Source organism: Onychostoma macrolepis, chromosome 22, assembly GCF_012432095.1.
Source record: "Onychostoma macrolepis isolate SWU-2019 chromosome 22, ASM1243209v1, whole genome shotgun sequence".
NCBI lineage: Eukaryota > Metazoa > Chordata > Actinopteri > Cypriniformes > Cyprinidae > Onychostoma > Onychostoma macrolepis.
The window spans coordinates 36881037-36896822 of record NC_081176.1 but is presented as its reverse complement, the minus strand read 5'-3'; the positions used below and the strand labels follow the sequence as shown (position 1 = coordinate 36896822).

The following is a 15786-nucleotide window of genomic DNA, read 5'->3' as shown; positions in this document are numbered from 1 at the left end:
AGAGATGAAGCATGTATTAGCAAGAGCGTTGAGGAAAGAAGGTGGACAGTACCTCAGCTGGTGTGTTTCAGATGAAGAGAAGAAGACAGCGGAGCAGAGAATCAAGGAGAAGATGCAAGGCTTTTATAAACATCTTCTGAGGGGATTTCCAGTAAGATGTCACAAGACATTGGGATCCACCTGCTGTCTATAAGAGACTGAAGTGTGATGATGAGATCAGATGCTGCTTCGAGACCATCTGAAGAGCTCTCCGGCACCAGAACCATCGCTGATATTGCCTTGAGCAAAGAACTTTTTCATATTTATACTTTAGTTAATACTTATAAACAGTAGTTGTAGAATATTTGTACTGCTTACTTACTAACTGTAATAATAAACTGACTTGTATTTATATAACACAAGTCTGCCTCCCTGGCGTTGATTTATAGCTAAGAACAGACCACGGAGAAGTCTTCTGTGACCTGTTTTGTAAGTATGAAGATTTGACTTACTTTACCTAACCTAAGAATAAATAAAATAAGGTAGAAGGTGTAAGAAATTTAGCACCGTAAAATAATATACTGTATATGTGTATTGAAACCAAAATCTTATGGGTTTGGAACAACATGGCATTGAGTAAATGAGGACAGAATTGTCATTTGTTGCCTGAACTATCCCTAAAATGTACTGCCTAACAAAATAAACATACAGTGTGTTTTAAAGTGCATTGGTTGATCAGCTGAATCACTGTGACTGATAATGGAAATGAAACATTTTGTAACATTTTGTGTATCCCTTTGATCAATAATTGAATAACTTACCTGGCGGTCTTGAAAGAGCTCTTCTTGATCTTTTCCCTTAATACTCTGGAACTATAAAGAGATGGAATTTAGTTGTTAGAAGTTTATAATTATTATTATAAACTCAAACACATAACTTAAAGTGAATTGGAACAAAATATAGCTATTAAACTCAAAACACAGAACTGATGTTTTTTAAGATTACATAAGGAATATAAAATGCATTAAGCCTACATAATTTCTATATTTTGTCACCACAGCACACGCTAATCGCTGTACATTCATCATTAGATCGGGGGCTTATGTAGCTGTAATAACACGTTTATATAACATTATGCACAGAGAGACAGTTAGTATAGTTAGTTTGTTTAAAACTTAGTCTGAACAGTGTAACATGTTTGCACGTTAAATAACGTCAGTCTACTTGTAAAGGAAGATGCATCACGAATCAAGCACATCTCGCGCGGACGCAGACATAAGAAGACGCACACAAATGTACCCACAAACATATATGTTCAGAAGCTCTCTCTCTCTCTCTCTATCTCCCCATGATCTTTTTGTAGCTCTTGTCATTATCTGCATTCACGATGACATCAGCATGTTGTAAATAAAGCTTAGCTGTACATCGCTGTGCTGTGGATTCATTGGTCCTGATGTTGCGCACTCTTGATGAAAATCACGTGACACCACTTTCCAGACTAAAAGTGACTTCAAACTAGTTTTCACCACATTTGAAGTATCGATATAGAATCAGCTTTATCTGTGACCATTTTAATGCGCTTAAAAACTGGTCGCTCAGCACGCTTTGAATGGTTTCACTTTCTTTTATCTCGCACGTTATTCTTGTCTGCATAGTTTCACTTTACTTTGTCCTGAACACTATTTTAGTGAATAATAGCCTGTGTCTTCATTCTATCATCATCTCTAACAGTTTGGGGCTTGTCCTAAGATATCTCTGCCTAGACGAAAAGGAGGGGTGCCAAAACAACCGGTAAGAGTTTCTCTATCTTTCCTGTTGGCTGGGGTGCTTTCTTTATTATGTTCGCACTCATTTCGTTGTGTTTAAATTCATTGAAGATTTACAGTCCAAAAAATGTTGGGTTGTTTCAACACACTGTTGGGTAATAATCCAGAATAGTTTAATTTATCCAGCAGTTAGCTCTGTCCATATTTTACCCATCTGTGGGTTAAGAACAACGCAGCATTTTTAAGAGTGTATATTCAGGGAAGCAGATCTACGACCCTGATGCTCAGTCGATCTTTTTGTGGTGTGTTTGGTAGTGCTTCAGCAGACTGTAGATGATCTGTTATCTGTACGCATGTAAAAAGTAGATGCGTCCTGGGACCGCAGTGCAACAAACTACAGGACACGTCCACGAAAAAACAAACAAACAAAAAACAACAGTTTCATGAAGATCCATCAAGATGTTTTATCGTGGAGATGAGGAAATAAGCTAAAGAAATATGAGCTTTTGGCATGGATTAAATAAAACCGTACCCTATATAAATATTAGCCTAAGTATGAATATTACTTAAGCACTAATATTTAATGTTTTAAATGAACCTAGAATTAATTTAACCCAACAATTGAGTTTGTCCAAATTTGACCAAACCACAGCTTGAAACAGCCCAGCATGTTGTTACAGCAACACGGGGGACTTTTTTATTTATTTATTTTTTTTGATCAGATGTCTTCTAACCAAGGTCGTAGGTTTGCTTTCGAGATTGGGGGGGACATAAACCCCACCCAGGATGATTCTGAAGGAATACTCTGCTGTTGCTGTAGTAACGAAACTCGCGCGCATCTGACTGACAGATAAACCGCGGGATGCTGTTCCAAATCCTGCTGCACCACAGAGTGCCATTTACATAGTTTACCAAAAAACCCAAAACAATCACATTATATTTGTCCCAAATTATAGTTGATGTTCATGACTTTATCCTAGGCTGAAAGATTGTGTATCTTTCCGCACAACGTTTGTCTTTCTGTCCATATCTTTATATAGGGAGCTAATAATAGATCGCGCTTTCTCTTTCCGTTTGCTCTGTTTTATCAAACAAACACCGTACTTCAAACTCATCGATGCCACTTTGTTCATTCCTGAAGTGTGCTTTTATAGGAGCTGTTTTGGACTGCTGTCTTGAATTGGGTGCGATCCCTGTGAGTTGTACTGTGAGCGCTGTGCTTCTCGTCCGGTGTGTGACTATATTCCTCACATGTATTAAATACGTGTCCCCGAGAGCGCGCAGTTTTCTAATGAATTTACTTTAACTTGCTAGGTATAATATCAATGGTATGACGTTTCAGATGGGTCTGAAATGACAAAAACAAATACATATATTTAATTATTTGATCAAAATTATTACTAGGGACAGTTTGGTAATGGCTGGATATTGGTAGGGACACATCCCTAGACCCCCGTCAGAACATTCTGTCTGTGCTTTTGACTTGTCTAGTTTCACTTTCTTTTGGCTAGAACTTTCCTTTTGCATGGCATGGAAACCCCCTGCAGGGTAAAGATGAAATGAGGTGATTGTAAAACACTGTAATGATTCCCTCCTCCCAGATACCAGGATCATTGTGCATCAGGAGTAAAGTAGATTGAGTTTGGGTATTTTTTTAAGAAATGTGTACTTTGCATTACATGAATATTAATATTACCATTTAAACTGTTATTACAATTGGTGCATTACAATAACACAGTATTTTCTAATATACTGTATATTTCTATTTTCTAACTGAATTAGACTTTGCTCTTGAGATGGGTGGAGCAAATGGAAAACAGTGGGTAATGCTTGTGGCTGGTTCAAACACATGGGACAATTACAGGCACCAGGTATGTGGCCTACAGTGACAGTATTTTTTGACACTCTGTGTATTTTTCTTGTGAGTATGTGCCTTCTCTGTGAATCAAGCCATTGATCTGACAGTGTTTCTAGCACCTTGCTCCACCATCTAAGGATGCTGTTGCACGATGCTACAGTCTGTAAAGAAATATCTCCATTTCAGGCAGATGTGTGTCACGCCTATCAGATAGTACATCAGAATGGGATTCCTGACGAGCAGATTGTGGTGATGATGTATGATGACATTGCTTATAATAAAAAGTAAGACACTTCCTGCAGATTTTGAAAGTCATGTGGCACATGGCTGATGTACATTTACATCAGATTTAACACAGCGTTCACATAGATCTTTCCTGTCATGCTGTACCATTAAAATCATCCTTAATTATATATCCAGTGTGTTATTACGCATATGATGGATCTTCCTTTCCAGAAACCCTTATCCTGGAAACATAATCAATAAACCAAACGGACCGAATGTGTACCCAGGGGTTCTGAAAGACTACACTGGAGAGGTAATGTTCTTTTGTCAAACACGAAACAGATATTTTCATCCGTATCTGAGCACAATTCTGACTGTCTTACAGGATGTAACACCTGGAAACTTCCTGGCTGCTCTCAAAGGAGACAGCAGTGCCGTGAAAAAGACAAATCCAAAAGTCATTGCAAGGTTTGTCTTATTAGTCAATTACAGTTCTGATACTAATAAGGATAAGGATCGGAAGATAATGATATTGCTTAATTTTAAATGATAATGAAATATTTAAATGTTATCTTTTTTGTGTCACACAGTGGAGGATATGACACAATATTCATCTATCTGTCAGATCATGGAGGTCCAAGCACGTTTAGTTTTCCTAACGGCACTGTAAGTTTAGTTCCCTCTAGTGTTAAAAATATATCGGTATTATGATTTCGAGCCAGTAAACCTCAATATACTGTACACATCTGTAGTCACACAATAATAATAATTATAATAAAATAATTGGAATCATTCATATAATGTATATACCAGTAACTTATCATTATTTGCCAGTATTTTTATGATCGGCTTGCAAATTTACTAAGTCTAAAGTGTAAATATAAAAGTACTTAAAGCCACAATATGTAAGATTTTTTTATTAAAATATCCAAAAACCACTAGAGCGGTGTTATATATTTTGCTGACTTGTGTAGTATCTTGTGTATTATCCCTTACATTATCCCAAATGTTTCGAAGAATGTTTAAATCCAGAGAAATAAGCGATTTTAAATAGTGTAACGGACCGTGTCCTTGCGTCGCTTGCCAATGATGTCATACATCCTCGATTTTCTGGTTTTATTTTGTAAAAAACTTGGAAACCCCCAAGACACTTAACATGTTATGCATTTTAGACAGGTGACTAACACACAGAGTAGCACAGTGTTTCCTATACATTGACTTATTTGTGGCGGCCACAATATCAAAACTGACTGCCACAAATAGATTTTCCAAAAGGCTTTGACTTCGTTGAATAAACATGAGCACTTCATATTTCAAAATCAAAACCCGGTGCGGGTGTTTTTATATCACTGTATTTCTGAAAGAAACCAACTGTCTTCAGAAAATTTTCATTTCATCTTGCATGTAATGTCTGATAAAGCAGCTTTTGTGAGCGGAGCACTGTTTGTGTACAGCGTTACCGTTGAAACTTCGATCTCTCCAACAGCGCCTCCTGCTGCCAGATAATTGATTTGCATATATATGCTGCCACAAATAGTGTTAGTCTGTGGGAAACAATGTAGCTTTATAACACACACTTAAATGTATCTAGTATGATAAAACAGCACTGTTTTACCTCACATGTGCATAACTGGAAGAAGTGGAAACGGTTGACTGTGGCATAATAAAAGCTCAGCTGCTTACGAGCCGTGTATCGTGCTCTCCTTCATTAACAATTGCTCCAGCGTCCTTGTTTCGCTTCCACGACTTTCAGCCCCACCCTGCTTCATTCTATGACATTAATAAATCTTTAATACATTAGCTCATCAATGAACATGATTTCTGCCCAAGTCCTGTCGGACTGCATCGGCTGTGAGGACAGAGACAACAACTCATGATTTCACACTCAATCACGGCGTCATCAAACTATGCCTTTGTTTCTTTGTTTGCTTTGAATATGCACCCTCTAGCGGCGAAAACTTACATATTGTGCCTTTAAATAAAACATTGTCCAGTATTTAACCGCTTATATTGTGGTGATCTAATTCAGTCCTTCTCCTGCAGCTTTATGCCCATGATCTCATTGAAACAATCAAGGAAATGGCAAGAAATAACAAGTTCTCAAAGGTAAATACAAACATTTACTGTATATAAACCAATTAGAAAATAGTCCATATACAGGTGCATCTCAATAAATTAGAATGTTGTGGAAAAGTTCATTTATTTCAGTAATTCAACTCAAATTGTGAAACTTGTGTATTAAATGAATTCAATGCACATAGACTGAAGTAGTTTAAATCTTTGGTTCTTTTAATTGTGATGATTTTGGCTCACATTTAACAAAAACCCACCAATTCACTCTCAACAAATTAGAATATGGTGACATGCCGATCAGCTAATCAACTCAAAACACCTGCAGAGGTTTCCTGAGCCTTCAAAATGGTCTCTCAGTTTGGTTCACTAGGCTACACAATCATGGGGAAGACTGCTGATCTGACAGTTGTCCAGAAGACAATCATTGACACCCTTCACAAGGAGGGTAAGCCACAAACATTCATTGCCAAAGAAGCTGGCTGTTCACAGAGTGCTGTATCCAAGCATGTTAACAGAAAGTTGAGCGGAAGCAAAAAGTGTGGAAGAAAAAGATGCACAACCAACCGAGAGAACCACAGCCTTATGAGGATTGTCAAGCAAAATCCATTCAAGAATTTGAGTGAACTTCACAAGGAATGGACTGAGGCTGGGGTCAAGGCATCAAGAGCCACCACACACAGACGTGTCGAGGAATTTGACTACAGTTGTTGTATTCCTCTTGTTAAGCCACTCCTGAACCACAGACAACGTCAGAGTCTTACCTGAGCTAAGCAGGAGAAGAAGAACTGGACTGTTGCCCTGTGGTCCAAAGTCCTCTTTTCAGATGAGAGCAAGTTTTGTATTTCATTTGGAAACCAAGGTCCTAGAGTCTGGAGGAAGGGTGGAGAAGCTCATAGCCCAAGTTTCTTGAAGTCCAGTGTTAAGTTTCCACAGTCTGTGATGATTTGGGGTGCAATGTCATCTGCTGGTGTTGGTCCATTGTTTTTTTTGAAAACCAGTCACTGCACCCGTTTACCAAGAAATTTTGGAGCACTTCATGCTTCCTTCTGCTGACCAGCTTTTTAAAGATGCTGATTTCATTTTCCAGCAGGATTTGGCACCTGCCCACACTGCCAAAAGCACCAAAAGTTGGTTCAATGACCATGGTGTTGGTGTGCTTGACTGGCCAGCAAACTCACCAGACCTGAACCCCATAGAGAATATCTGGGGTATTGTCAAGAGGAAAATGAGAAACAAGAGACCAAAAAATGCAGATGAGCTGAAGGCCACTGTCAAAGAAACCTGGGCTTCCATACCACCTCAGCAGTGCCACAAACTGATCACCTCCATGCCACGCCGAACTGAGGCAGTAATTAAAGCAAAAGGAGCCCCTACCAAGTACTGAGCACATATACAGTAAATGAACATACTTTCCAGAAGGCCAACAATTCACTAAAAATGTTTTTTTAATTTTTTTATTGGTCTTATGAAGTATTCTAATTTGTTGAGAGTGAATTGGTGGGTTTTTGTTAAATGTGAGCCAAAATCATCACAATTAAAATAACTAAAGACTTAAACTACTTCAGTCTGTGTGCATTGGATTTATTTAATACACGAGTTTCACAATTTGAGTTGAATTACTGAAATAAATGAACTTTTCCACAACATTCTAATTCATTGAGATGCACCTGTATATATATAGGCTCTTGTCCCAGAACACCAGAGGTGGAAAAATATAGATTCCTTCCAAATGAACTTTTAAGCTTTTATTCATTATATTTATCGTACTCTCAATACGTCGTCAACTCTTTTTATTATTATTTTTTTTATGTGGTGCAGATGGTGATATACATGGAATCCTGTTTTTCCGGATCGATGCTCGCCACACTCCCCGACAATGTTCATGGTACGAAGGGGGATTATATTAAACTATAATGAAATGATATATAATATATATACATACACACTGTGTTTCCTAGTGTACGCAGTGACTGCAGCGAGAGCAGATGAGAGCAGTTATGCCTGTTTTCTTGACCCTGTGAGGAAGACCTTTCTCTCTGATAAATTCTCAGCTCTTTGGATGCACTACATTCAAGTGGTTTGTCTTAGTGTGATTTGATTTGAGTCAAAAATAGAATTATAACAAATAAGACTATAAATAAAAATGTTTGTATTTCTCAGAATGACCTTAATAAGAAAACATTCCGGGATCAGTTTAGTTATCTTCAGGAAAAGATGAGGAGATCTCACTCCTGCCGTTTTGGGGACATGGTAAAAACACTTCACACAGCATACATTAATAAATAAAACACTAGATTCACTTTCTTGTAATTGTCAACAATACAAGGTTTAACAGGAAGACATTCATCTTTGGATTCCATCAGTGTTGTATTTTCTTGTTTCTTGTTTTGACTTTTCTTTAGACAGTGGGTGAGCATCTGATGAGTGTGTTTGTGAATAACACCCCTCAAAGAGTTCAGGACGAGACAAGAGCCGAGGGGCTTGCATTAACTCATTTGACCTCTAACCATGAAGTACCATTCAAAATCTTGGAGCACCGAATTAAAACAGAAACTGATGAAGACAAAAGACAACATCTGATCAGAAAACATGCAGCTCTTCATCAGGTTTGATGTCTATGTAATACAGTTAATCATATATGTAACCAGCATGTCAAGCGCAGATGTTCTACAATAGCTGTGTGTTACTGGATGACAAATATCCTTAAAAACCCTTCATTGATAACTAACTAAAGTTTTGGAAGGTCACCTAGAAGATTTCCTGCAGTCGACAACAACATAAACAAACATTAACTTAACACAAACTTAACATCCGGCAGACTTCTGCAAAGAATCAAGAACAACAGAGTCCCTGTAGAGTAGAGATTATTTCTGATAACAAGCAAAATCAATAACCAGTAAATTACATTAGCTAGCCAGTTAAAACTAAGTCCAGACAGTATTATTTTGGGCCACCAGCAGAAGATACGAACCGTTACTCGGCTAAACTTAATTGCGACAAAGTTACACTACTAGACCCGTTCAACAAATTGTTTACTTATTACAATTAACATGAATTAAAATATGAATATAAATGAAATATAATATAAATTGTTAAATGAATAGCCACTAGCCAGAGCGATAAACAAACACAGATCGGAAGTTAATTTTGGGCCCGGCGCGTGCGTCCGATGAAAGCGTCTATAGTCCCACAGCTGAGTTACTGTGTGTTTGCTGAAACACTCAAATCCAGAAATGTTTTAAGTAAGGAATAATTGACGAAGGGCCGTTGAATTCTTGGAGAATAATGCACACACCGAGGTGACACTGCGGCCAAGAATTCAACAGACCGTCGTCAATTAAGACGTTGTTCAGATGTTTTATCTCAAGACATTTGTAAGGTATTTGTCCTGAAACGCTCGTGTCTGTAGGACTAATTTCATCTCAATCTCATCTCAAGCCATTGTTTGAGCCTGTAGAGAGAGAGAGAGACAACACACAAGCATATGTTTGCTTCACTGAGACAGAAAAGCCAAGTATCTATATTTGTGTTCTTCATATTCAAGTCAAGTCAAGTCAAGTCACCTTTATTTATATAGCGCTTTTACAATACAGATTGTGTCAAAGCACTTAACAGTATCAGATTGGAGGATAGAGTGTCAGTATAATGATAAGATTAAACACTCAATTTTCAGTTAAAGGCATTTCATTATTGAATTCAGAGATGTCTTTGTCTAGTTCAGTTTAGTTTAAATAGTATCTGTGCAATCAAATCGGCGATAATCGCTAGAAATTCAACAGCCCTGTCATATAAGAAAAGCATAAGCAGAGAAAACCAGCTGCGGTTCTCACAGTGCCATAGAAAGCTTGCTGCTGTGTATTTAAAGCCCATTTATCTCTTCCACAGACGTACTTTTGACTTTAAGCCAATCATTAAACAAATTTAATCTGTTGTTTTTTGTTATTTTTGTGTTTCTAAGTGTTTTATCATTAACCCGCTGATTGTTTCATGGCGTTACCTTTGATATAAACTTTAGTTTGTCATCTGAACAGTCCATTACAGCTGTCGCTACATTGCTGCTGAAAGTTTCATGCTGACCACAAATATGAATAATTATTTATTCTCAGACAGTGGAATTTGATCTGTATTCTGTGGTGGACAGTAGGTTACAGTATAACCTTATTCAGTTAAACTTGGCGCAGTGATATGGGACTGTAATTCGGTCGACAGATCTGGAACTACTTCATAGGTGTGCGTTTACTGAAAAATAATGCATTCGTCAGCCAATCAGAACAAAGCATTCCACAGCCCCGTGGTATAACAAACTATAAATGTCTCATTTAATGTACATTTCTGCTCATGCCGTGATAGTGATTGAAAATACAGTTATGCCATCAAATTGTGCAGCTTGCATCCTATAATGTTGAATTAAATGATGTTTTGGTAACAGGATTATTTATTCATCAGAATAATACATGAATCATTATCTTCCAGACTAAAGCTAGAATTGAAGGAACAGTTAAAGCTATCAGTCAGCACTTTCCTGGCTTTGAACACGGGGGTGATTTGGATGAAGATTATTCTCAGATGGATTTACATGCGTTCAAGACTGTAGCTGAGCATTTCAGGACAACCTGCTTTGACTGGCACGAGGAAGAGGTGAACAACACTGCAAAGAAGATTTCATTTACCTTTTAATAGCAGGAAGATGACAAACTCTCTGTACCTCTCATCTATCGGCTTCTCTCTCTGTCTGTCTGACTAACTCTGTCTCTCACAGTTTCAGATGGCCTTGTCACACACGCATGTATTTGCTCGTCTCTGTGCACGTGGAGCTGAAGCAGAGAGGTGTGTTCAACACTATTCAGCATCATTTAGTGCATTGTTACAGTCTGCATTAACTTACATTTTATCTTAAATATCTTCTTAAACTGCTAAATATGTTTTTCTGTTACAGAATCATAAAGGTCATAACAGCAGTCTCCAGGAAAAAGAGACTCCTACAGTACTGACAACATCCTTAAGAAGAGCTTATGAAATTATATCAATCTCATCCTTATAATATATGAAACTGATGAAAGTTGCTCGTAGATAATAACTTAAAAGTAGAATGTGCAATCTGACATCTGTGTCAAAACTGAGTTATTCACATATTCTTATTATGTGTCTTATTTACAATGTGATGTTTTTTCTTCATGCTGTGTACACGTGTTTGAAAACAAGAAGGTTCTACAGTATCTATAAAGTCCAATGGAATGCAAAAACTCTGAAGCTGAATATCTCTAAACTGCTCAGAATGCAGATCTAAGCGTGTAAATCCAGGGTGGTGATATAGCTGGTGCCGTACCTTTTGTTCACTTTTGGCTTTCAGAAGTGTTCATCTACCAAACTCTGAACACATTCAAAGGATAAATGATGTCTACCAGTGCTGCTTTAAGGGATCGTTCACCCAAAAAATGAAAAGTATTTTATTATTTATTCACTCTCGTGTCATAGACATTTCTCAACATATCTTTGTTTGTGTTTTGTAAAAGAGAGTCAGGTTTTGAACCACACAGAAATATGAGAATCATTTCCCATAGCAGCTTGATCAGGATGTTTGGCTATGCTTCAACAACAGGAATTACTAATAATTAAGCAATCCAGGTGAGGGACATCTGAGTTTACTCAATACATATGTGTACAGAGACTTATCATGGTGCCCTAAGAGGCTAGAAACTGAAAGTAAGTGATTTATGAGAAGTGCTCGTGATATTTGAAATTGATACCCAAACAAACACTACAAAAACACGTCTCTTTATTGCTCCGGCTGCCCTCAAAATAACAAACATGCTATGCAACACAGGCATGACATGGATGTCTTTATCATAGCTAAGGCAAATAATGCAAATGAGCAAACAAATGTAGAAACGACATGAGTACAGGTATATGCAAGCATCAGCAGCTTCAGAAAACCAATGACACTCAAAACTGCTCTGTTACTACATCTAAAGCAGGGGTCTCAAACTCGCGGCCCGGGGGCCAATTGAGGCCCGCGGGATGATATTTTGTGGCCCCCCTACTTGACATCAAAGTTTAGTGTTGGTGCGGCCCGCAAGTTGTTCTCAAACGCACCTTTTTGCTGAGTCTTGCCGCGCTTTTATTTTTAATTTTTTATCACTTACAGTGTTTCCCCTACCATTATTTATTAAACAAACTAATTAGCCTTGTTATGTTATTTATCTTATTTACACGACGGCGTGCCATTTCTGTCTCTACGTAGGCCGCATTTACACTGTATGGTTCAAGTGACCCAATTCCGATTTTTTCCTCCCATGTGGCACAGATCGGATATGGCCCACGACCGTGTAAGCAGGAAAAAATCACATGGATTCCGATATTCTCCGATCGGTTTCAGGCCTCATTCATATGTGGAAATAAATCAGATTTGAATCGGGTCCGTGCACTTGCGCCTGCCGTGTAAGCGGTCAGATCGGATATTCCCCTGTAAACGCGACTCCTACGTCATTGAAAAGTGAGGTTTTTGAAACATTTCGCGGTACAGACATACCTGTAAAAAAATGAAACATCTCTAGTTGAGTAGCAGAGTATTAATTTCGTTCGTCTGTGTTAAATAAAAGATGATCTGACGCTGAAATATGCAGTTGTTGTCAGTTTCGACGGCTCGTGCTCAGACGAGCGCTTCAGTCCCGTTCGTTCCACTGAAACCACGAAATTAAATGCACACAAACATGTCCCTGCCTTTGATATACAATCACTGATGAACGCATTTAGTTTTAATTACTAAAAAAACACAGACGATGTGACATGCTTAATATCTACCACCTGAGTATTATTCCACTCGGAGCTGCGTACATCACTGTCCTGAAGAATTTGTACTAGGATATATAATTATTTTGATGTAGATGTAACTATTGCATTAAAAACATTTCTATATGAATTCCATGTCAATAAATTAAACTTAATGTACCATTCAAATTGATTTGTGATGTCATATATGCTATTTTTGGCTTGTTTCACCAAGTGCAGTGTAAAAGGCACACATCGGATACGGGTCACATTTTAAAGAAATGTAAGCACGTCGTCCAAAAAATCGGATATAGTCACAAAATCGGAATTGGTCATCAAGACCTGCAGTGTAAATGCAGCCGTACGTTACATGGTCGTGCTCTCCGTATCGCGCACACGGCGGAGTTCCGCCCCGGTTCGCACGCACGCACACACACACAAGTGAGCACACTCCCACTCCTATTTGTAAATATTAAGCCGCAAAACGTCTATTTAAATATGACTTCTGTGTGTCTCTGTGTTAATGTATGGCGCAGACGCACGGGTTTGTTCACTACTCATACAGAAGCGCGCGACGCTTGCGGTGATATTAACGTCTGTCGTCTCACTAAATGAGGACATAAATACAAGAACATCTCCAGAACTGCTCTGAGAGTCACTTCATGAGCACTCGAGCGTTTCATTTGAGAAAAACTATCCTCATATCATATACACAGAAATGTAAAGGTATTCACGGCAACCCGTCAAAATAAAAGTTCGGTTTTACTTGAAGACATTGGGCAGAACGTAATAGGCTACTACTAGTAAAACTATTAAAAAAAGGGGCATACAATGAATTGTATGCCCCCCCCCCCAAAGCATACTTAATGCGGCCCAGCCTCACCCAGACTCTACCTCCAGCGGCCCCCAGGTAAATTGAGTTTGAGACCCCTGATCTAAAGCATCTCTTAGTTCTGTCAAACAACAAAACCAATGCTATTCACATATCGAGCTGAACAATATCAGTAATGTGAGTCCTGACGTATCTTTGCAGGAAAAACTAATAGTAGCACGGGTCCCAGCTCAGGTGGAATACTAGCCATCTCTCTTTCTACAGATGCCGTTTGCTCACTCGGTGCTCTCTGCGATCAGGAGTGTATGCGCTGTATTGCTGATCGAATCACTTCATTTTAAAACCTGTATCAGATGTAAAGGTTCACCACTTCTGAGCATGTGCAAAGTTTTGAAGTATGTTTAGATAATAACAGATGGAGCAGCAGCTACTTAACAAAACCCATTAGACTGGCTCCATCATTAAATGCTTGTACACCTACAGTACTACAGTACTTCATTATCGGGATGTTGAGAATGCACTCAGGCAATCTGAGCCAAGCATGCACTGAAACAAATGAAGTGAAACGCTGGCATGAAGAAGAATCCTTGTGTCATCTATCAGGCTCATCAACAATGACAGACCTCTCTTCTGCATACACTGAAAAAAATAATGTTTAGTCAGTTCAACTTAGAAAATGTACTTCATGTGGTAACATCTACAATAACTGGTTTTGTTTAAATGAAATAAATGATTTAAGGTTGCTGATTATAACTGAATTCAATCAACCTGAAAAAAATGACTTAAGTTTGATATAATCCTGATGAAAGTCCTTTTCAGCACTGTAAAAAAAAAAAAAAAAAAAAACACACGGTGAAATGCATGGCAGCACAGAGCGACTGAGTCGCACAGGCAAATGAGTGGTAACAAGGTACTTACCTGAAGTGTATGTACATGGTAACAAATAAGATACACAGCTGTACTTAACTTAGTTACTTAGTACTTACGGACAAGTGGGTACAAACAGGCAGGTCCTTACAGCATCCTGTATATGGTAACTAATAAAACACATTACTAATAAAACAATTACATTGTAAATGTGTAGCACCTTCGGAAAAATGTGATATTATGTGGTAACAAACAAGACACATACTGTACTTGGTATATACGGTACGCTTGGTAAGTCCTAACCTTACCTAATAAAAGAAGACTGTTTTTCAGTTGCTTGTGTAGGACTGGTAATGCTGAATTGCTCTCCACAACGTTTGAAGAACTGGTAATTACTGTGTAGTGTTTATGTAAAATGGTGCACTTTAGTTTACAGTCATATTTCCATATACTTACTATGCAAGTACTGGTGTATGTACCTATTAGTTAATGTACAGAATAAGTTATGTGGTACTCAAGTTGGGGGTATAAAGATGGACCAAGATTGATTAATTGATGGTAGATGCCATTTTATGCACAAATTAGCATTTCATATGAGCATATTCATTATGGTTATCAAAATATCCAAAATCTCATGAAAATCACATAGAAACCGTATCATATTGTAATCATATGTTTATTATCTTTGTTGTTTGTGTGTAAAAGTGTTTGTGTTTTGTTATGGTCAGACGTGCAGGAGGAAGAGCACAGGAAACGCATCACAGGATGAAGGGGTGGGATGTGATGCAGAATAAGATTGACGTTTTTCACAACAAATCGTCTTTCTGTGTGAGTCATAGCGCGAGCACAGAGGAGTAAACACACAGATACATCGCTGGGGAGTGCTAATGCTAATGAAATCGGTGGAAAATGAATAGAAATTATGATTCTGTCTGAAGAAATATGAAGTAAACATGAGTAAATGTATCTATATTTCTCCGTGTATATGCCTCTTTGGACTATAAGCCCTTATTGACGCTGTTTAGTGACTGAATATGAATGCGTCGTGAATTTCTATTCCAAAAATGACACATACAGATTTATTGTTTTGCACTCCGGACAGAAATTACTGTCACTGCAACAATGTTTTATCAAAACAGTGGTCAAATGTTGAAGCTAGAGACTTTAATCTTTCTACTGATGCACAGTTTGTCCAGATCAAGTAAGAGTGTGAAGTTTAACCTGCTGTGAAACATCATTAATCTGGGGCCGTCGCCAGTCTTTGACAGCTAAGGGGTTAAATTATATAAATGCGTATTTGTATTAAAGCAATAATATTAGTAATATTAAAGCAATCATTATAATACTTTCTAGAATAAATTTTAATTCCTTTGTTTAACAGTTCTCTCTGATTATTAGATAGACTTCTATCCGTATTA

The 15786-nt window shown here is 37.9% G+C and overlaps 1 protein-coding gene across 2 annotated transcripts; it reads left to right on the top strand.

The window, feature by feature from the left end:
* The first annotated feature begins 375 nt into the window (after positions 1-375).
* LOC131529882 (legumain-like) lies at positions 376-12845 on the top strand. Of its 2 annotated transcripts, none has more exons than XM_058759854.1 (14): positions 376-468; positions 1711-1770; positions 3528-3616; positions 3790-3887; positions 4060-4296; positions 4419-4494; positions 5872-5934; positions 7720-7786; positions 7860-7978; positions 8062-8151; positions 8304-8507; positions 10375-10539; positions 10661-10728; positions 10838-12845. In XM_058759854.1, exons 3-14 carry the CDS (start codon positions 3542-3544, stop codon positions 10890-10892), a joined length of 1317 nt encoding a protein of 438 aa, XP_058615837.1. In that variant the 5' UTR covers positions 376-468; positions 1711-1770; positions 3528-3541; the 3' UTR covers positions 10893-12845. The 2 variants fall into 2 exon arrangements, with proteins under 2 accessions (XP_058615837.1, XP_058615838.1); XM_058759855.1 differs by lacking the exon at positions 376-468 and having other exon boundaries at positions 1530-1770; positions 4060-4141; positions 4214-4296.
* The last annotated feature ends 2941 nt before the right edge of the window (positions 12846-15786 follow it).

Excerpts from the sequence above, each read along its gene's own strand:
- LOC131529882 (XM_058759854.1), top strand. The coding sequence starts at position 3,542 with ATGGGTGGAGCAAATGGAAAACAGTGGGTAATGCTTGTGGCTGGTTCA. Across the intron at positions 4,297-4,418 it reads AATCCAAAAGTCATTGCAAG|TGGAGGATATGACACAATAT; the intron begins GTTTGTCTTATT and ends TGTGTCACACAG. Across the intron at positions 7,787-7,859 it reads ACTCCCCGACAATGTTCATG|TGTACGCAGTGACTGCAGCG; the intron begins GTACGAAGGGGG and ends TGTGTTTCCTAG.